At 48.7% G+C, this 21615-nt stretch overlaps 1 protein-coding gene across 1 annotated transcript; it reads left to right on the top strand.

The window, feature by feature from the left end:
• The first annotated feature begins 5297 nt into the window (after nucleotides 1-5297).
• On the top strand, nucleotides 5298-6869 carry LOC120918388 (E3 ubiquitin-protein ligase TRIM39-like). The gene has a single exon (XM_040329933.1). The coding sequence runs from the start codon at nucleotides 5298-5300 to the stop codon at nucleotides 6867-6869; it is 1572 nt and encodes a 523-aa protein (XP_040185867.1).
• Nucleotides 6870-21615: the final 14746 nt, after the last annotated feature.

Below are 21615 nucleotides of genomic sequence, written 5' to 3'. Positions count from 1 at the left end.
CATAGTGGGTGCAATGCAAGATAGAATGATGGGCGCCAGTCACTTTTTTTATTTTTTTGCGAAAAAAAAGAGATTTATTTTCTCTAAACAAGTACCATACCTCCTAACATTTTGAGATGAGAATGAGGGACACCTACTAACAAACGTATGTAGGCATAGGACACGCCCCCCTGCCGCACCCCCTTAAGGGAGAATTAACCCCAAAAAAGTTTAATAAAATCCACAAAGGCTTTTTTTTTTTTTACCACTACTAATCCTTGATATTGGCTTTTAAAATGTACAAATGCAGCACTTTAGAAATTGGATGACATTTTTAGCACTTTTGAAAGATAAATTGTGCATTTTATATACAACTATATGGATCAGATCAAAATGAGGGACAAATGAGGAGGAATGAGGGACAGAGGGACATTGCTCCAAATCAGGGACAGTCCCTGGAAATCAGGGACAGTTGGGAGCTATGCAAGAACTGGGGGAGAGAGAGGGTTAGGGCCCGAACACCCTTAGGTAGATGCAATAGCAATTGGCAGACTCCGAGACAAAATAGGCAGACACAGGGCAGCCATTTTGGGGCCCCTTACACAGCTTTAGGTAGGGCCCCCCTAGAGCAGAGAACGGGAGGGGGGGGCTGACGAAAAAAAGTGCGGTGTAATGCAAAAAAATTAAAAACCGGGAGGGGGGCCAACCGGGCCTGTAAGGGGCCCTGGGGACCCTAAGGCCTCGTACACACGACCGGATCTGTCCGATGAAAACGGTCCGCGGACCGTTTTCATCGGACATGTCCGCTCTGAGATTTTGGTCTGATGGTTGTACACACCATCAAACCAAAATCCGCGCGGACAGAATACGCGGTGACGTGACGACGACGTGAAGGCGACGATGACGCGGCGACGTGCGCGAACCCGGAAGTTAAATGCTTTCACGCATGCGTCGAATCACTTAGACGTCATGCGCGGGTTCTCGGGCCAGCAGGCATGTCCGATCGGTCATACTGACCATCGGACATGTCCGGCGGACATCGTTCCAGCGGACAAGTTTCTTAGCATGCTAAGAAATTTTTGTCCGCCGGAAAACGGTCCGGTCGGCCGTACAGACGACCGAACATGTCCGCGGAAACTGGTCCGCGGACCAGTTTCAGCGGACATGTTCGGTTGTGTGTACGAGGCCTTACAGGTGTATTGCAGAAAAATAACAAAAAAATAAAAAAAATAAAAAAAAGGAGGTGGGGCAGGCCAGGCCTGAAAGGGGCCCTGGGGACCATCGGACCCCTTACAGGTATAATGCAAAAAATAATTATAAAATAATTAAACAAAAAAAAACGGGAGGGGGGCCAGCCGGGCCTGTAAGGGGCCCCAGGGACCATCGGGCCCCTTACATGTGTAATGCAAAAAAAATGGGAGGGGAGCCAGCCGGGTCCCTGGGGACCATCGGACCCCTTACAGGTGTAATGCCTGTATCTCCTCGGGCTGAGCCTCTACACATGTAGCAAGGCCTCACGCTTAGCCCCCGTTCACACCTAGGCGTATATACGCCTGTAGTGCGACGCCGCTGCAGCCCCGAGACACCAGAGGGATGATTTAACATGCACCTCTATGGAGATGGTTCACATATCCACGCCGAACGCCGTACGCCTGCCGCCTGAAAAAAAGTCCCGGACCTTTTTTTCAGGCGGCTTTCGGCGTTCGGCATAGGAGATGTGAACCATCTCCATAGAGGGGGTGAAGGCTGTATTCACAAATCGCGGCACAAAACGCCGCTATTTGTCGTCGCAATTCGCGGGACAAAACGCCGCGATTTTGTACGCCGAGGTGTGAATGCAGCCTAAGGCCTAACCTTCAGCTGCTGCTTCACATACAGCCCCCAGGCCTCAGCCCGGGGCTAAAAGAGCACTGATCACCTGACTCATTACCCTGAAAATAGACTATCCCAGCATGCCAAGTAGCTACTCTCATTGGCTGAGAAATTGTGTCTATTCACAACCTGAACTCACTGTGGTCTTGACATTCTAATGCCAAAGGCAGCAGTGCCACCTATTGACAGAAGAGAGAAATGCACCCAACCTGTCCCCCTTACATCAAGGTCCTTGAGGTCCCTCCCCCTTATATCAGAGTCCGCCCTTTCTTTAGGGTCATCAGAGTCTCCCCCTTACATCAGGGTCCCCAGAGTTCCCTCTTTACATCAGAGTCTCCCCCCCCCCTTTACTAGGGTCCCCAAAGTTCCTCTTCCCCTCTTACAGTCCCACTTAATCAGGTTCCCCAGAGTCCCCTTCCTTACATCAGGGTCCCCTGTGTCACCTCCTTACATCAGGGTCCCCCCTTCATTAGATTCCCCAAAGATCTTGCCTTACATCAAAGTCCACCCTTTCAACGGGGTGCCCAAATTCCACCCATACTTTAGGGTCCTCAGTGTCCCTCTCCTTAGATCAGGGTTCCCAGATTTTCCTTCGATTTCCCTTCTAAATGTTTTTTTACTTTGTTTCCTTCGTCTGAATTTCTCACTTCCTGTTCCTCCTCAGTAAGCTGTTCTGGCTGACTAACCACCGCTCGGATGATGGGGGCAAGCTTACTGAGGAGAAACAGGAAGTGAGAAATTCAGACAAAGAAAAAAAACATTTAGAAGGGAAATCGAAGGAAAAGGTAAGTGAACCAGCAATGCACGATCCTAAAGTGGTTGTAAACCCACTTGCAACTTGCACCTACAAGGTAAGCCTAGATTAAGGCTTACCTGTAGGTGTGACGGCTCCCGCGCGCATGCACGGAGTGACGTCCTCGCCGCTCTGGCCAATCACAGCGCCGGAGCAGCAGAGGCGTTGCTAGGGAGTGCGGTCCGCACCGGGTGACACCCGCTAGAGGGGTGACACCATCCCGTTTTTTTTTGTTTTTTTTTAGCTGACATGCCCAGCCTGCCCTGTGCAATCCCAGCCTGCCCTGTACCACCCCAGCCTGCCCTGTTTCACCCAGCATGCCCTGTACCACCCCAGCCTGCCCTGTATCACCCAGCCTGCCCTGTACCCCCCCCCCCAAACAGCCCTGTACCACCCCAGCCTGCCCTGTACCACCCCAGCCTGCCTTGTACCACCCAGCCTGCCCTGTGCCACCACAGCCTGCCCTGTACCACCCCAGCCTGCCCTGTACCCCCCCCAGCCTGCCCTGTACCACCCAGCCTGCCCTGTGCCACCACAGCCTGCCCTGCACCACCCCAGCCTGCCCTGTACCACCCCAAACTTTCCCATGCCACCCCAACTTGCCCTGTGCCACCCTAACTTGCCCTGTACCACCCCAATCTGCCCTATGCCACCATAACTTGCCCTATACCACCCCAACCTGCCCAATGCCACCCTAACTTGCCCTGTACCACCCCAACCTTTCCCATGCCATCCCAACTTGCCCTGTGCCACCCTAACTTGCCCTGTACCACCCCAATCTGCCCTATGCCACCCTAACTTGCACTATACCACCCCAACCTGCCCTGTACCACCCTAACTTGCCCTATACCACCCCAAACTACCCTATATCACCCCAACATGCCCTATACCACCTTAACCTGTCCTATACCACCCCACTACACCAACATGCCACTATACCACTCTATACTACCCTAACCTGCCACTATACTGCCCTATACTATCATTTACAGGGGCTGGTTTGGGGTGCGCCCCGTGCGCTGCCTGCTTGGTGCTGGGCAGCCTAGACAGAGGGGGGATGACACCATGTTTTACCGCACCGGGTGACACCAACCCTAGTGACGCCACTGCGGAGCAGCGATATCCGAAAGTAACCTTCCGGAGAGATGTCTGCGGCCAGAGGGGGAGACGAGGACGGCTTCGGAGGCTTCGATCTAAGGTAAGTAACTCATAATGAGCTAGTATGCTAGTCATACTAGCTCATTATGCCTTGTCTTGCAGGCGTTTTTATTTTTTTATTCTGGGTTTACAACCACTTTAAAGGAACCTATTTAGAAAATAAAAAACAAACCTTTACAGCCCCTTTAACCACTTGCAGACCAGCCGCCGTTGTTTTACGACGACAGGTCGGCTCTCCTGCGCAAGAGCACGTAACATATAATGTCGGCTCTCCTATTGGCCACTAGGGGCACGCGCACCCCCCCGCTCGCTCCTGACTCCCGCGCGCGTGCCCGGCGGTCACGATCACCGCCGGGCACCCGCGATCGCTCGTTACAGAGCGCGGACGGGAGCTGTGTGTGTAAACACACAGCTCCCGGTCCTGTCAGGGGGGGGAAATGCTGATCTTCTGTGAGGCCACCCCCCTACAGTTAGAACACATCCAGGGAACATACTTAACCCCTTCCCCGCCCCCTAGTGTTAACCCCTTCACTGCCAGTGGCATTTTTATAGTAATCAATGCATTTTTATAGCACTGATCGCTATAAAAATGCCAATGTTTCCAAAAATGTGTCAAAAGTGTCCGAAGTGTCCGCCATAATGTCGAAATACCAAAAAATAATTGCTGATCGCCGCCATTACTAGTAAAAAATAAATAATAAAAATACCCCCTATTTTGTAAACGCTATAACTTTTGCGCAAACCAATCAATAAACGGTTATTGCGATTTTTTTTTTACGAAAAATAGGTAGAAGAATACGTATCGGCCTAAACTGAAAAAAACAATTTTATATATTTTTGGGGGATATTTATTATAGCAAAAAGTAAAAAATATAATTTTTTTTCAAAATTGTCGCTCTATTTTTGTTTATAGCGCAAAAACGAAAAACTGCAGAGGTGATCAAATACCACCAAAATAAAGCTCTATTTGTGGGGAAAAAAGGACGCCGATTTTGTTTGGGAGCCACGTCGCACGACCGCGCAATTGTCAGTTAAAGCGACGCAGTGCCGAATCGCAAAAAGTGCTCCGGTCTTTGACCAACAATATGGTCCGGGGGTTAAGTGGTTAAAGTAAGTTACCTTGTTAAAAATGTTTTAAACTATAGATAGAGTACAATTCGTCTACGTTTTGTTTGTCGTAATGGTCAGAAACCACCCTTTTTAAGACACACCCACGACGCTCTGATGTTTTTCTTCTTAAAAGGCACACTCACAGGTTACAAAAAATAACTAAAAATGTTACAATGTAACCCCGAAGCCCTTTGATTGTACATGTTATGAGGATGGGCTATTTCTTCTCTTTATATAAGAAACTTGTTACGAACGTATCATTTTCACTCTTATTTTCACGTAGCTACAAAGCGATCTACAGCTGAGATCGTGAAGGGTTAACAGCTCAGCGCCGTACTTCCTGACAAACATGTTAGCAGCTTTTACTTTCGGTTTGTCCTCCACCATGGCGTTGTTCGATGTCAGCAACGAGCTGAGTTGTTCCGTGTGCCTGAGCATTTTTACGGATCCCGTGACGCTGGAATGTGGACACAACTTCTGCCTGGTCTGTATTAATAAGGTGGTGGAGACCCAGGGGGCATCTGGGGTTTACAATTGCCCCGAATGCAGGAGGGAATTACGGAAACGTCCTGCTCTGCAGAAGAACATAACCCTCGGAAATATTGCGGGACGTTATTCAGAAATGACGCAGAAGGAAGCGATTTATTGCACGTACTGTATCGGATCTTCTGTACCTGCTGTTCAATCGTGTCTAATGTGCGAAGCTTCTCTGTGTGAAAAACACCTCAAAGTCCACAGCAAGTCACCAGAGCACATCCAGTGTGAGCCCATCTCCTCCTTCAACAAAGTCAAATGTTCCACTCACCATCAAGTGTTCATGTACTACTGCGACGAAGACGCCGCCCACTTGTGCGTTTCGTGTACCTTGTCAGGACAGCACACCGGGCACCAGATGGAGCTCCTAAGTGACTTTTGCAAAAAGCAAAAGGCAAAGTTGATGGATGTCCACAACGAACTCAACCTCGCCAAAACGGACGTCGAGAAAAAGATACAAGATTTGAAGAAGCCCAAGGAAAAACTGGAGCGTAAGTTCGAGGCGACCCAAGAAAAGGTGTCCTCCATCTTTAACGACATCCAACGACAGCTGGAGAAGCTCAAGGAAAGAACCCTGCAAGATATCAAAGCTCGGAACAAAGAAACGTTGAACGACATCGCGGAGCAAATCTCCGAACTGGACAAGAAGAAGCGGGAACTGAGCGAGAAGATGGATCACATCATGGAGCTGTGTAGCATGACCGATCCCATCGCCGTCTTGCAAGAGCTAGATCTTGGCGGCAACCCGATTTTACGTTTCGAAAGTAAGGATCAAGACGATGTAATGGATTGTAGCAAGACGACGGAAGAAGACGCGGACGAGTCTTGTTTTTTAAAGACATTACATAAGGGTTTGTCTGATATTTTCAGTAGCTATAAGAATACGTTGCTGTCCGAGAGAGAGGCGAAAATAACGCTAGAAATCAAGACGGCGGCTAATAATGTTTTTATTTCGGACGACTGCAAAACTGCCTCGTGGCAAGTGAACCAAGGTCGTCCGAGGGGGCCGGAAAGATTTCAGTATCACCAGGTGTTGAGTGTTGAGGCTTTTTCAAGTGGAAGACATTATTGGGAGGTAGAAACTGGTGAAACGGGCAACTGGATGGTGGGGGTGGCCTATGCCAACATTGATAGGGAGGGAAGTCAGGCCATTATTGGGAAGAATGATAAGTCATGGAGTCTTTGCAAATGGAATAATCAATATTTTACATTGCACAACAGAAAACAGATCCATCTTAATGTCAAGTTTGGCTGTAGGAAATTCAGGATCTGTCTGGATTACGAGGCTGGGCGCCTGACCTTTTATGATTTAAACAACTTGACTGTACCAGTACATACCTTTGCCACCACCTTTACACAGCCCCTCCATGCTGCCATAAGTGTCTGGGATAGTGCATGGGTGACAATTCTGGGTCAGGAATAGTTTTGGGGATTGATCACATATACAGTGGAACCTTGCATTGCGAGTAACGCGGTTAACAAGTGTTTCGCAATACGAGCGCTGTATTTCCTAAAATCCTAACTCAGTTTGCGACTGTTGTCTCGCAATACGAGCAGGATTCAGGCCAAAGCGGTGTGCAGTAGTTGCAGAGGCGGAGTTGGAGGGACGCCAGAGCTGAACAATCGGCTGCGATCAGCGCTGTTCGTAAATGCACGGAAACCCCTGAGGACAGCTCGGCTAACCTCGGCAAACCTCGGGAAGGCGTCTTTCCGAGGTTTGCCGAGGTCAGCCGAACTGTCCTTGGGCCTTTCCGGCCATTTCCGAGGCTCTCCGGTGCCCCCCGCCTCTGGCCGCATGCGGTTTTGCATGTCATTAAAGTCAATGCGGAACAAATTATTTTCGTTTCCATTGACTTCAATGGGGAAACTCGCTTTGATATGCGAGTACTTTGGATTACGAGCATCCTCCTGGAACGGATTATGCTCATAATCCGAGGCTCCACAGTACTTTTAATTAAAAAAAAATGTCTGTAATTTAGGAACATTTGATTGTATACATAGGGTCAGGGCTGGGGCAAAGCAGTGGTAGCACAGGCAGGGCAGCCATCAGAAATTTGTGGGCCCCTTAAACAGCTTTGGGACTGCCCCCCCCAGCCTGATCACCAACATTCCCCAGGGCTTGCCCACAGACCATCCCACCGAATCCACACACCAACCACCTCACCTGTATGCACTCAGCCCCCCCCCCCCCCTCAATCCTGTATATATGCATACCTCCCAACTTTTCAACTTCAGAATGAGGGACAAATGAGTATACCCCCCAAACGAAGTTGTAGAGCGGGGGGGTCGGCAGATCAGAGTTGTTGAGCGGGGGGGGGGAGAATTACGTGGTCGCAGAACAAAGTAGTTGAGCGGGGGGGGGGGGGGGGGGATACGTGGATCAGAGTTGGTGAGCGGGGGGTAGCGGTAATGGCGAGGGGGGGTGGCGCAAAATTCGCGGGACTATATCGCTGCTCGCGTGCGGGATTTACAGCGAATCGTGGGACATTCCCGCGAAATCAAGGACAGTTGGGAGGTATATACAATATGTCAGCCCCTTCAATCCTGTACTGTATATATGTCAGCCCTCTCAATCCTGTATATATGCCAGCCCCCTCACATCTGTATATATGTCAGCCCCCCAATCCTGTTTTTTTTTTGTCGTTTTTCAGAATCTGAAAAATGATGTGAAGCCCACAGACGATCATTTTAAATGCCGTTTTTGAAAAACAACGTTTTTTTCATGCCGAAAAATGATCGTGTGTATGCGGCATGAGTCTCTAATAGGCTTAAAAAAAGGGTGTGTTCGGGGCGCAGAGCACTACGCCCTGAGCCCACCCAGTTGTGTGACAATAGTGAATTAATATTCGCTATTGTCTTCCTGCTTCTCCTCCCAGCCAATCAGGAAGCGAGTCTTAAGACCCGTTTGGCCGAGAGGAGAAGCGACCGCATTGGCCAGTACCGGGGAGATCCGGGAGATGGCTGTCCTCATTGGAGCGATCTCTCGGCTTTGCGTCACCGCCAACACACAAGCCAGAGTCCTACTGCGTTAGTACCAACCACTGAGTGGTCGGGTGGTTTGTTTGCCCCCCCCTCCCCCCCCCCCCCCTAAAAAAAATTGAGCACTCTGCCACTGATTATAACCCCTTTCAATTATTTTTTTCTTCTGTGATCCCCCTTCACTTCCTGTCCCATAGCCAAAACAGGAAGTGAGAGGGAATCCATGGTTGTCACCAGAACTAGTGTCCCCAGTGGAAGATTTCCCCTCTATTACTGTTCTGGTGACAACCCAAAATGTGGGGTTTTCTTTTACTCTTTACTACTTACAGATGGGATGAATTCCCCTAACAGGGACACAGACAGCAATAAAAACCTGACAGGGGTTCTAATCTATCTCCATCCAGGGCTGCCATCAGGGGGGTACAGGCAGTACACCTGTAAGGGGCCCGGAGGTCCCCAGGGGCCCGGATGGCAACCCCCTTTAAAAAAAAATATATATATATATATATATTTTTTTTTTAGGGGTCTGGAGGTGCCCAGGGACCCGAAGGCCCACAGGGCCCCAGATGGCAACCCCCATTTTTTTTTATAACAAAATATATATATTTTTTATATATTTTTATTTATTTTTTTATTAAAGGGCCAATTTTTTTTTTTAGGGGTCCGGAGGTCCCCAGGGGCCCGGAGATCCCCAGGGCCCTGGATGGCAACCCCCCCTTTTTTTTTTAATAAATGTTTATTTAGGTTTCTTTTTTTATTAAAGGTCCCGGATGGCAACCCCCCTTTTTTTGTAATTTCTTTTTCTAAAAAAAAAAAATGTGTGTAATATATATATATATATATATATATATATATATATATATATATATATACATTATTATTAAAGGGCCCAGAGGTCCCCAGGGCCCCCTTTTTAAAAATAAATACATTTAAATATATATTTATATATATATATATATATTTTTTTTATTAAAGGGCCCAGCCAGAGGTCCCCAGGGCCCCGGATGGCTACCCCCCTTTTTTATATATATTTTTCTTTATTTCTTATTTTTTTGTAAAGGCCCCCCCCCCCGCTTCTCAATTCGTGGCAGCCTCCCCGCTTCTCAATTTCAGGTGGCAGCACACCCCCCCCCCCCCCGGGTTCTCTTCTCCAGGGGGCTGTGTAAGGGGCCCCATAATTCCTGATGGCGGCCCTGTCTCCATCCCATCCAAATAAAAAAATAAAAAAGTTTTGTCTTCAGTTATACTTGAAACTATCAGTACTGCTTCTAACAATGGGGAAAGGACAGCACAGAGGAAAACAACCATTTTAACTCACCTGTCGCGGTCCTTTCCAGCTGAATGGTCGTTCCCAATACAATTAAACACGTGGGGGAAGCACACTGCTCAGAATTCAGCCGGGCCCTTCTGGAGGAGCCACATTGTGATCAGAGTATTGCTAACTGGTACTTACTATGCATGTAACAATCTAATGACAGGTCCACTTTAACAAGTCCTCATTGGCTATGTGTGCTATCGATCTGTATTGTGTTGTTAGAAAAAATCATATACAAGCAATATATATACATTTATCTTTAATAAAATGCAAATAAATAAAAAAAAGATGCTTCTTTATTTTTAATTTTTTTATACAACCTGTTCTTATAAGTAAGTGGTGATCAATGTACAAGGTATAGGAGGCCTTATATGTGGCCCCTGATGTCCCCAAGGGCTGTACATCAAGGTTTGACAAATTTGCTTGGAATCTAGGAGCCAGCTAAAAAAGTTAGGAGCCAAAAAAAACGCACCCCCCTTCCCGCCGAGCTCGCGCGTGAGAAGCGAACGCATACGTGAGTAGCGCCCCGCATATGTAAACGGTGTTCAAACCACACATGTGAGGTATCGCCACGATTGGTAGAGTGAGAGCAATAATTCTAGCCCTAGACCTCCTCTGTAACTCAAAACATGCAACCTGTAGATTTTTTTAAACGTCGCCTATGGAGATTTTAAAGGGTAAAAGTTTGTCGCCATTCCACGAGCGGACGCAATTTTAAAGCGTGACATGTTGGGTATCAATTTACTCGGCGTAACATTATATTTCACAATATAAAAAAAAATTGGGCTAACTTTACTGTTGTCTTATCTTTTAATTTAAAAAAAGTGTATTTTTTTCCTCAAAAAAGTGCGCTTGTAAGACCGCTGCGCAAATACGGTGTGACAGAAAGTATTGCATTTTATTCTCTGGGGTGTTAGAATAAAAAATATATATAATGTTTGGGGGTTCTAATTAGAGGGAAGGCGATGGCAGTGAAAACTGTGAAAAACACATTAGAACTGCTGTTTTGCTACTTGTAATGCCAACGGCCACCACAAGATGGCACCAGATCACAGAAGGAAGCTTAGGCCTGCAGAAGGCCGCAAAGCCACAGGCTCAATTACCGGCCAGCCCGCGCTCCGCAATCGTAATTGAGGCGGCGGCTTTGCGGCCTTCTGCAGGCCTAAGCTTCCCTGGGCGCCAGGTCACAATTTCCCGATCGTCGCCGGTGTCCCGCGATTGGGAAATTGTGCGGGCGCGGTCACGGAGGACAGGACCGGGTCGCGAGCGCACCCCCGCCGGGCGCTCGCCACCCACGGCTGGGCATCTTAAAGGGGACATACCTGTACGTCCATGTGCCCAGCCGTGCCATTCTGCTGACGTATATTGGCATTAAGCGGTCCTTAAGTGGTTAAGGTGGTAATTATACTCACTTGGTACCTTACTGCCATTGAATTAGCCTCAGAACCTGTGAAATTCATATGTGTTCAGGTTTAAAGGGATGAGGTGGCAACCCTAGCCACAGGCTGGGCGCCAGGGTTATGGATACCTAGCAACCTGATTCTACACCAATGGACCGCAGGCTGGGTACCAGGTATATACACTATATTTCCAAAAGTATTGGGACGCCTGCCTTTACACACACATGCACTTTAATGGCATCCCAGTCTTAGCCCGGAGGGTTCAATATTGAGTTGGCTCCGCCCTTCGCAGCTATAACAGCTTCAACTCTTCTGGGAAGGCCGTCCCACAAGGTTTAGGAGGGTGTCTACGGGAATGTTTGACCGTTCCTCCAGAAGAGCATTTGTGAGGTCAGGCGCTGATGTTGGAAAAGAAGGCACAAAAGTGTTCTATCGGGTTTAGGTCAGGACTCTGTGCAGGCCAGTCAAGTTCCCCCACCCCAAACTCGCTCGTCCCCTGCAACAAAAAAGTATGTTTGGGAGGGATATCACTAAAGGGAAACGTCTAAAGGGATGTTGCAGACCCTGCCACTTTCCACATTAGAGCCCTGCAGGTGCAGCAGCTGATTGATAATTATAAAATCACTCCCATTCACAGTCACTTTTCACATGGACACAGAGAAACAAACAGCTATTTCTTCAAAGTAACAAAAGGTAGGAATCTGCAACAAAGTTTGTTACAATCCCTGCAACGTACAGAGATCATCCAGAGGGGGAGGGGTTTTTCTTCCCAACAAAAGTGGAGTTACGCTTTAAAGCTGCAGATCAATTACCATCTAAGGATTACAACAGGGATTGGAAAATCTCCCAGCATGCACCAAAGATGTAAGCTAAGGCTCACATGCAATTTAGTGTAATAGTTTTTACCACTTGTAAATTGAGAAGGATACAGAAAGATTTACCGCTGACCAAAGGATTTTTAAATCTGTTTTTGCATGATTTGCGACTAAGGCCAAGCTTTCACGAGTTTCTGGCAGATTTACTAAAGCCTTTAATTAAAGGAATGTTCATTCGCAGCATGGGGATGTTAGGAGGAGACCTTAAAGGCACTGTCCACCTTTTATAAAAAAAATAATAATAATAACTGCATCTGCATTAATAAAATTAGGTCAAATCGGGGCTCGACAAAATCCAGGCGCCCAGTCGCAACTGCGACAAGAAATTGTGACCTGGCGCCTGGGAAGAAGCTTAGGCCTGCAGAAGGCCGCAAAGCCGCGGCCTCAATTACCGGCCCGCGGCTTTGCGGCCTTCACAGAAGGAAGCTTAGGCCTGCAGTAGGCCGCAAAGCCACGGCCTCAATTACCGGCCGGCGCAGGCCGGCCGGTAATTGAGGCCACAGCTTTGCCGCCTTCTGCAGGCCTAAGCTTCCTTCTGTGATCTGGCGCCACCTTGTGGTGGCCGTTGACATTACAAGTAGTTACATTACAAGTAGCAAAACAGCAGTTCTAATGTGTTTTTTCACTGTTTTCACTGCCATCTCCTTCCCTCTAATTAGAATCCCCAAACATTATATATATTTTTTATTCTAACACCCTAGAAAATAAAATGGCGGTCATTTCAATACTTTCTGTCACACCGTATTTGCGCAGCGGTCTTACAAGCGCACTTTTTTGGGGAGAAAATACACTTTTTTTAATTAAAAAATAAGACAACAGTAAAGTTAGCCCAATTTTTTTTTATATTGTGAAATATAATGTTACGCCGAGTAAATTGATACCCAACACGTCACGCTTCAAAATTGCGTCCGCTCGTGGAATGGCGACAAACTTTTACCCTTTAAAATCTCCATAGGCGACGTTTAAACAATTCTACAGGTTGCATGTTTTGAGTTACAGAGGAGGTCTAGGGCTAGAATTATTGCTCTCGCTCTACCAATCGCGGCGATACCTCACATGTGTGGTTTGAATACCGTTTACATATGCGGGGTGCTACTCACGTATGCGTTCGCTTCTGCGCGCGAGCTTGGCGGGACGGGGTGCGTTTTTTGGCTTTGTCAAACCCTGGGTCAAATGATTCAGATTTTGACCAAATCAATTTTTTTTTCCCATAGGACTGGCGCTCTGCGGACTAGGCCAAAGCCACGGCCTCGGCTAAAAAATTCTGCCCGCAGCTCGCCGCGATCCTGGGACAAGGGCACGAGGCCAGATGCCGCGGACTAGGCCAAAGCCTTGGCCTTTTCCCAGGATCGCGGCGAGCTGCGGGCAGGATTTTTTAGGCGAGGCCGCGGCTTCGGTCTAGTACGCAGCCGTTTCCTAGGATCGCGGCGGACTAGGCCCAAGCCTAAAAACTCCTGCCCGCAGCTCCTTAGGACCGGCGCGGTGTCCAACTCGATTGTAATCGTGAATCAAGTTTTTTTTTAAAAAGATTGCAGATTTTTTTGGGGCCAAAATCGACCAGCTCTAGGTTTTATCCAGATTTGTGTTGCTTTGTGTCGTCGTCCCCCCCCCCCCCTCCATTTGTCCTGCTTACCATTGTTACCGAGACTGAAAAAGATGGGAAATCCAAAACCATGAAAAGCATTTTTGAAAAACTACCAAAAAAAATTTCAAACATGCTGCATTTTTTAACGTTGTTTTAAAAAAATGTCGTTTTTCTGGTAGTAAAAAATTATCGTGTGTGGGCTAAAACGACGTTTTAAACCCGCGCATGCTCAGAAGCAAGTTATGGGACGGGAGCGCTCGTTCTGGTAAAACTATCATTCATAATGGAGATAGCACATTCATCACGCTCTAACAGACAGAAAAGCGCAAATCGTCTTTTACTAACAAGGAATCAGCTAAAGCCGCCCAAAGGCGAATTGAACTTCCCCTTTAGGCCTCGTACACACGGGCAAACATGTCCGATGAAAACGGTCCGCCGGACCGTTTTCAGCGTACATGTCCGCCCGGAGATTTCTGTATGATGGCTGTACACACCATCATACAGAAATCCGCGTGTACACGATACGCGGTGACGAGGCCGCGACGATGACGCGGCGACGTGCGCGGCCCTGGAAGTTCAATGCTTCCACGCCTGCGTCGAAGTGATTCGACGCATGCGAGGGATGGTGGCCGCTCGGACATGTACGGTAAGTCTGTACAGACGACCGAACATGTCCGACGGACAGGATTCCAGCGGACATGTTTCTTAGCATGCTAAGAAACATTTGTCCGCTCGAAAACGGTCGGCTGGACAAATGTCCGCTGGAATCCTGTCCGCTCGGCTGTACAGACGACCGAACATGTCTGCTGAAACTGGTCCGCGGACCAGTTTCAGCAGACATGTTCGGTCGTCTGTACGGGGCCCAAGAGTTCCGTCGTACGTGTTGTACGTCACCGCGCTTTGTTCATAATTTTTTAAAAACAATGGTGTGTGGGATACGTCGTTTTTAATGATGAAGTTGGAAAAACAATGTTTTTTTGGACATGCTGAAAAACAACATTTTCTTTCATGCCGAAAAATGATGGTGTGTACGTGGCATAGTGATTAAAAATCGAACTAGAACGAAATTGCTGGTGCTTATTTCTGTGCATAAACCTACTTTCACCACTAGATGTCACCGTAACCACATAGCATGAAATTCGACAATAACAAAAGATCAACAAAAAGTGAAAATTCTAATGGGGGGAGCAGATCCGGAGCAGCTCTGCATGAATCAGCTTCTAACTTCAGCTTCTTCAATTAGGCTTTTGAAAATAAAAACTGGAAGCCAGTGGCGGTGTGTCCATAAAGGGCGACGCCCCCTATCTCCTGCCACCTGTCTATTACCATAGATAGATGCATTGCCTGCATCTATCTATGGTCGCCGCTGCCACCCCCTATTCAGGTGCCCAACCCCTTTTCAGGCACCTGAATTACAGCGGCGGGGTATTTTTTGGAAGCATCTGATTAGAGCCATAGGTTCTAATAGGCGTCCAAAAAGGTGAACAGCGGGTGCCATGCTAGGCGCTCGCAGTTCACTCAGCGTTGTGTTAGGAAAGCAAATTAATATTCGGTTTCCTAACACTGAACCGCCTCTCAGCCAATCAGGTGCTTGGGTCTGTTACCTGTCACCTGATTGGCTGAAACGACAGGCGCTGTGATTGGACACCTATCAAGCATCCAATCATAGCAGAGGACGGGAGAAGACATTGAGGAGCGCGGAGGACATCGCCGCCGTGACCCGATGCCCCACCGAGACAGGTAAGTGTCAGGCGGGCGGGGGATGCACACTGGCAGAATTTGATGGGCACAGTAGCTGCAATTGATGGGCACACTGGCAGCAATTGGGCACAGTGGCTGCGTTTGATGGGCACAGCATCAGCAATTGATGGGCACAGCATCAACAATTGATGGGCACAGTGGCAGCAATTGATAGGTACACTGGCAGAAATTTATGGGAACAGTAGCGGCAATTGATGGGCACACTGGCAACAATTGATGGGCACAGTGGCAGCAATTGATGGGTACAGTAGTTGCATTTGATGGCACAGTGGCGGCAATTTATGGGTACAGTGGCTGAGTTTGATGGGCACAGTGGCTGCGTTTAATGGGCACAGTGGCTGTGTTTGATGAGCACAGTGGCTGCATTTGATGGCACAGTGGCTGCGTTTGATGGGCACACTGGCAGCAATTGATGGGTACAGTAGCTGCATTTGATGGCACAGTGGCGGCAATTTATGGGTACAGTGGCTGCGTTTAATGAGCACAATGGCTGCGTTTAATGGGCACAGTGGCGGCAATTGATGACACAGTGGCTGCGTTTGATGGGCACAGTGGCTGCGTTTGATGGACACAGTGGCTGCGTTTGATGGACACAGTGGCTGCGTTTGATGGACACAGTGGCTGCGTTTGATGGCACAGTGGCTGCGTTTGATGGCACAGTGGCTGCGTTTGATGGACACAGTGGCTGCATTTGATGGGCACAGTGGCTGCATTTGATGGGCACAGTGGCTGCGTTTGATGGGTACAGTGGCTGCGTTTGATGGACACAGTGGCTGCGTTTGATGGACACAGTGGCTGCGTTTGATGGGCACCAGGACTGCGTTTGATGGCACAGTGGCAGCAATTGATGTTTTTTTTTTTTCAGTTTGTTTGCCCCCCCCCCCCCCCGAAAAAAAATTGTGAGCACCAGCCGCCGCTGCTGGAAGCTGATTGGTTTCTATGCAGAGCTGCACCAGATTTAGGAGCTCTGACCACTACACTACACTATATACAGTGCGTTTTGGCCCTAAAACAACAAAAAAATAAAGAAAGCACAGCGCCCCCAGCCCCAGGGATCGAACGTTCGCTGGCGACTTTTCCCCTTGAAGGAGGATTTGAGTATTTTTCCATAACGAGGTGAGAGATACGCGGCGCACTCATTAGGAAGATGAAGAGCCGGAATTTTTTGGCATGTCTCATCCCCGTCAGGACATATTGGATCCTTCATAAGATGATCAAAGGAGAACATAAAAGGAGGGATGAGAGTTACGGGTGCGACTTAAACCGAGCGGTCAGTTGTGTAAAGCAGAGATAATCCTCTTTTATCCTGAGCCGGGCTCACAGCGCACAGGGCAGTTCTAGGTGCACTTCACCCAAGAACAAGGCTCGTCTCATTGTAACCCTACCAGTGGCTCGGGGTCCACATGTGGCCGACGTGTATCTGCTTAACCACTTCAACACCGGGCCAACCCCTTCCTGCCCAGGCCAATTTTCAGCTTTCTGCGCTGTTGCTGTTTAAATGACAATTGCGCGGTCGTGCAACGCTGTACCCAAAAATAATTTTTATCATTTTTTCTTTTGGTGGTATTTGATCACCTCTGCGTTTTTTTTTTTTTGCTAAACAAATAAAAAAAGTTTTTCTTTTGTTTTTGTAAATAAGTATGTTTTCTCCTTCACTGATGGGCACTGATAAGGCGGCACCAATGAGGTGGCACTGGTGGACACAGACAATGGGCACTGATATGCGTCACTGATGGGCACTCATGAGTGGCACTGGTGGGCACTGATAGGCGACACTGATGGGCACTGAAAGGCTGCAATGGTGGGTACTTATGGGTGGCACTGATAGGCAGCACTTCTGGGCACTGATAGGTGGCACTGCTGGACACTGATGGGCACTGATAGGCATCCCTGGTGGCGCTGGTAGGCATTGTGGATGGGCATTGATTGGCAGCTGCCTGGGCACAGATTGGCATTTCCCTGGTGGTCTAGGGTGGCAATACCTGGTGGTCCAATCTGGTGGCAATCCCTGGTGGACGCCATACTGGTGGTCCTGGGCGGGCATTCGAGGGGGGGCTGCGCGGATGAACAATCAGCACAGACCCCCCCGTCAGGAGAGCAGCCGATTGGCTCTCCTCTGCTCGCGTCTGTCAGACGCGAGTGAGGAAAAGGCGATCAAGGGCTCTTCCTGTTTACAACGTGATCAGCCGTGATTGGACAAGGCTGATCACGTGGTAAAGAGCCTCCGCCGGATGTGGATGGGCATTGTTTGGCAGCTGCCTGGGCAGATTGGCATTTCCCTGGTGGTCTAGGGTGGCATACCTGGTGGTCCAGTGTGGTGGCAATCCCTGGTGGACGCCATCCTGGTGGTCCTGGGCGGGCATCCAAGGGGGGGCTGCGCTGATGAACAATCAGCACAGACCCCCCCCCCCCCCCCGTCAGGAGAGCAGCCGATTGGCTCTCCTCTGCTCACGTCTGTCAGACGCGAGTGAGGAAAAGGCGATCAAGGGCTCTTCCTGTTTACAACGTGATTGGACACGGCTGATCACATGGTAAAGAGCCTCCGCGGGAGGCTCTTTACCGAGATCGGAGATGCAGGGTGTCAGACTGGCACCCCACACCACCGATCGCCGCGCTGAGCGCCCCCACTGCCTTGCTAAAGAAGCTGAGGGTAAAGGTGATGGACTGGCCAAGCGTGTCTCCAGACCTAAACCCTATTGATCATCTGTGGGGAATCCTCAAACTCAATTTCGCCACGGGCCGCATCAGCATCATGGTGGCCCTCAAAGGGCCGGTTGTATCTGTAAAACTAGATGTCCAGAGTATCCCACTTCCCACCTTGCATCAGATGTCAAAAGTAGCCCCACCCTCCCTTACATCTCAGTGGTGCACCCCCTTTACCATGTGCTGCTGCCAGGAAGAAGCTGGGGATAAAGCTGGGAAGCAGAAAGGCCCAGGGTCTGGAGGAGGACCACAGGAGGGCTGGAGTTTTCTGAATGTGGAGACAAGGTGAGGACAGAGATGAGGGAGTGCTGCAGGCTGCACAGAGAGGTACAGAATTTGTCCTCCTCTCTGCTGCCGACTGCTGAGACAAAATGGGGACAGAGATGAGAGGGGTACCCCAGCTGCAGGAGAGGTGCGTGGGCCACATGAAATGGCCTGGGGGGGCACATTCGGCCCATGGGCCTTGTCTTTGTGGTGTACAGAATAATAATATGGTGATCTTTGCAATTTCTTATGTCTCACGGTATTCGCACAGCAGTTTTTCTAAACCATTTTTTTTTTTGAATACACTTTACTGAATTTTAATGCAAGAAAACATAATACATAGCCCATTTTTTTAGTAAAATATGAAAGATGATGTTACAGCGAGTAAATGGATACCTAACATGTCACGCTTTAAAATTGTGCACACTACTGGAATGATGACGAACCATGGTACTTAAAAATCTCAATAGGCGACGGTTTACAAAATGTATACAGGTTACATGTTTAGTGTTACAGAGAAGATCTAGTGCTAGAATTATTGCTCTCGCTCTAACGTGCGCGGTGATACCTCACATGTGTGGTTTGAATGCTGTTTACATATGTGTTCGCTTCTGTGCATGAGCTTTTTTTTGTACAAGGGCTTTTTTTTACCAATACTATTCCTTTATATTGGACTTGGAAATTTACAAATGCAGCAATTTAGAGATTGGATGAAAGGTTTAGCGCTGGGAAATACTTTTTGAAACATAAATAGGTAGATTCAGTAAGAGTTAGGCCGACTTATCAGTAGATTAGTCGACCTAACTCAGAATCTACGCCGACTTATGTTTAAGCGTATGCTCAAACAGAGATACGCTTAAACATAACTAAGATAAGACGGCTTGCGCCGTCCTATCTTAGGTTGCAATTTTTTGGATGGCCGCTAGGTGGCGCTTCCATTGCGGTCGGCGTAGAATATGTAAATGAGTTTGTACTCCGATTCACGAACGTACGCCCGGCCGCCGCAGTCGATTTACGCCGTTTCCGTAAGGCCTTAGGCGGCCTAAAGTTATTCCACCTATGAGGTGGAATAACAATGTTAAAGTATGGCCGCCGTTCCCGCCGCGAGGTTCGAATTTTTTACGTCGTTTGTGTAAGTCGTCCGCGAATCGGGAGTTATGTCGTTTACGTCCACGTCAAAATCAATAGGCCCGTACGGCGTACTTAGCCGCAATGCGCACTGGGAAATGTAGGCGCCCGGCGCATGCGCAGTAGCAAAAAAACGTGAGGTCACGCCTCATTACCGTTAAACACGCCTCCCTCCGACCTATTTAAATTAGGCGCCCTTACGCCTGCCCGCTTTAGGCTACGCCGCCGTAGATTAGCAGGCAAGTATATTGAGAATCATTACTAGCCTAGCTAATTTACGGCGGCGTAGCCTAAACAGGCTAAGCTACGCCGCCGTAACTTTACACTATTGTACCTGAATCTACCTAATAGAGTGCATTTTATATAGAACTATATAGATCGGACCAACATGAGGGACAAATGAGGAGGAAAGAGGGACAGTCCCTCCAAATCAGGGACAGTTGGGAGCTATGGAAGAGGGAGCGAGTGGCAAAGTCTTCACAGTCACTGTGGAGGAGCAGGAGGAGGTGTGGCCTAGTTACCTCACTGCTTCAGGATAAGGGGTGTGGCCTGGTCACCTCAGCACTGCAGTATAGGGGGTGTGGCCTACTGTGTCTCTTCAGTCATGAGGTGATTTTCCCACTCCTGTGAGGGCAGCGGCCATTTTGTCTCACCAAGGATCACCTCTGTTACCTGGAGACAGTGACATTCTCCTCCATACCTGGAAGTACCGGGTATTTCCTTCATTTTCAGAGTGGTGAAAGAGCAAGGTGAGAATGTGCTGCTGGTGGGGTTGACATTTGTTTCTGTCTTCACAAGCAAATCACAGGTTACGTTTCCTGTCATGTCCACTTGCATGTATTAAAGTAAAACTTTTTTTTTCCCATTTTGGGTAGTACAAGGGAGGATTATAACCACGCTCAGGTTTTTTTTGGCATCTGTGTCCCCATTGGGGGGATTTCCCTCCACTTCCTGTCCCATAGGCAAAACAGGAAGTGACAGCAAATTCCTCCAGAGTGAGAGAATCTCTGGGTGTCCCCATTGGAAGATTTCCCCTCTGTTCCTGTTCTGGGGACAAGAATTTGCGTTTTCTTTCCCTTTTGATGATTACAGGATGAATAGAGTACTAAACCGCTACCTCAGTGATCTGCACTAGCTTCTGGGTCCCATGCCCAGCAGCTGCCCTGCTGTATTGTGAACATGGGAGGTTGGCAGTTTGGCATGGGTGTCACACAAGGATCACTTTGCATTTTCTCAGTGAAAACAAAGTGGTCTCTGATTGGATGCGGTGGAGAGGAGATGTCGCACCAGTGGCTTCCACATTTTTTTGGGGGCGCAAACGGAAAAAAAAATTGTAGCCTCACTGTGCCCATCAATTGCCGCCACTGTGCCATGCCATCAATTGTCGCCACTGTGCCCATCAATTGTCACCACTATGCCATGCCAAACGCAGCCACTGTGCCCATCAATTGTCACCACTATGCCATGCCAAACGCAGCCACTGTGCCCATCAATTGTCGCCACTGTGCCATGCCATTGTTGCCACTGTGCCCATCAATTGTCGCCACTGTGCCATGCCATTGTCGCCACTGTGCCCATCAATTGTCGCCACTGTGCCATGCCATTGTTGCCACTGTGCCCATCAATTGTCGCCACTGTGCTATGCCATTGTCAGCACCATGCCCATCAATTGTCACCACTGTGCCCATCAATTTTTGGGGGGGCCCAAACATACGAAAAAAATAAATAAACATCAATTGCAGCCTCACTGTGCCCATCAATTGCCGCCACTGTGCCCATCAAACGCAGCCACTGTGCCATAAAACTGTCGCCACTGTGCCATGCCATCAAACGCAGCCACTGTGCCCATCAATTGTCGCCACTGTACCACGCCATCAATTGTTGCCACTGTGCCCATCAATTGTTGCCACTGTGCCATGCCATTGTTGCCACTGTGCCATGCCATTGTTGCCACTGTGCCATGCCATTGTTGCCACTGTGCCATGCCATTGTCGCCACTGTGCCCATCAATTGTCGCCACTGTGCCATGCCAAACGCAGCCACTGTGCCCATCAATTGTTGCCACTGTGCCCATCAATTGCCGCCAGTTTGCCCCTTAAATGCCGTCAGATTTCCCCCACCCGGTGAACCTGATTGGCTGAGACGCGTGTCAGTGTTAA

The sequence above is a fragment of the Rana temporaria genome, chromosome 12 (genome assembly GCF_905171775.1).
Source record: "Rana temporaria chromosome 12, aRanTem1.1, whole genome shotgun sequence".
NCBI classification, from domain to species: Eukaryota; Metazoa; Chordata; class Amphibia; order Anura; family Ranidae; genus Rana; species Rana temporaria.
This window is presented reverse-complemented; position numbering and strand designations above follow the sequence as displayed.

Excerpts from the sequence above, each read along its gene's own strand:
- LOC120918388 (XM_040329933.1), top strand. The coding sequence starts at position 5,298 with ATGGCGTTGTTCGATGTCAGCAACGAGCTGAGTTGTTCCGTGTGCCTG.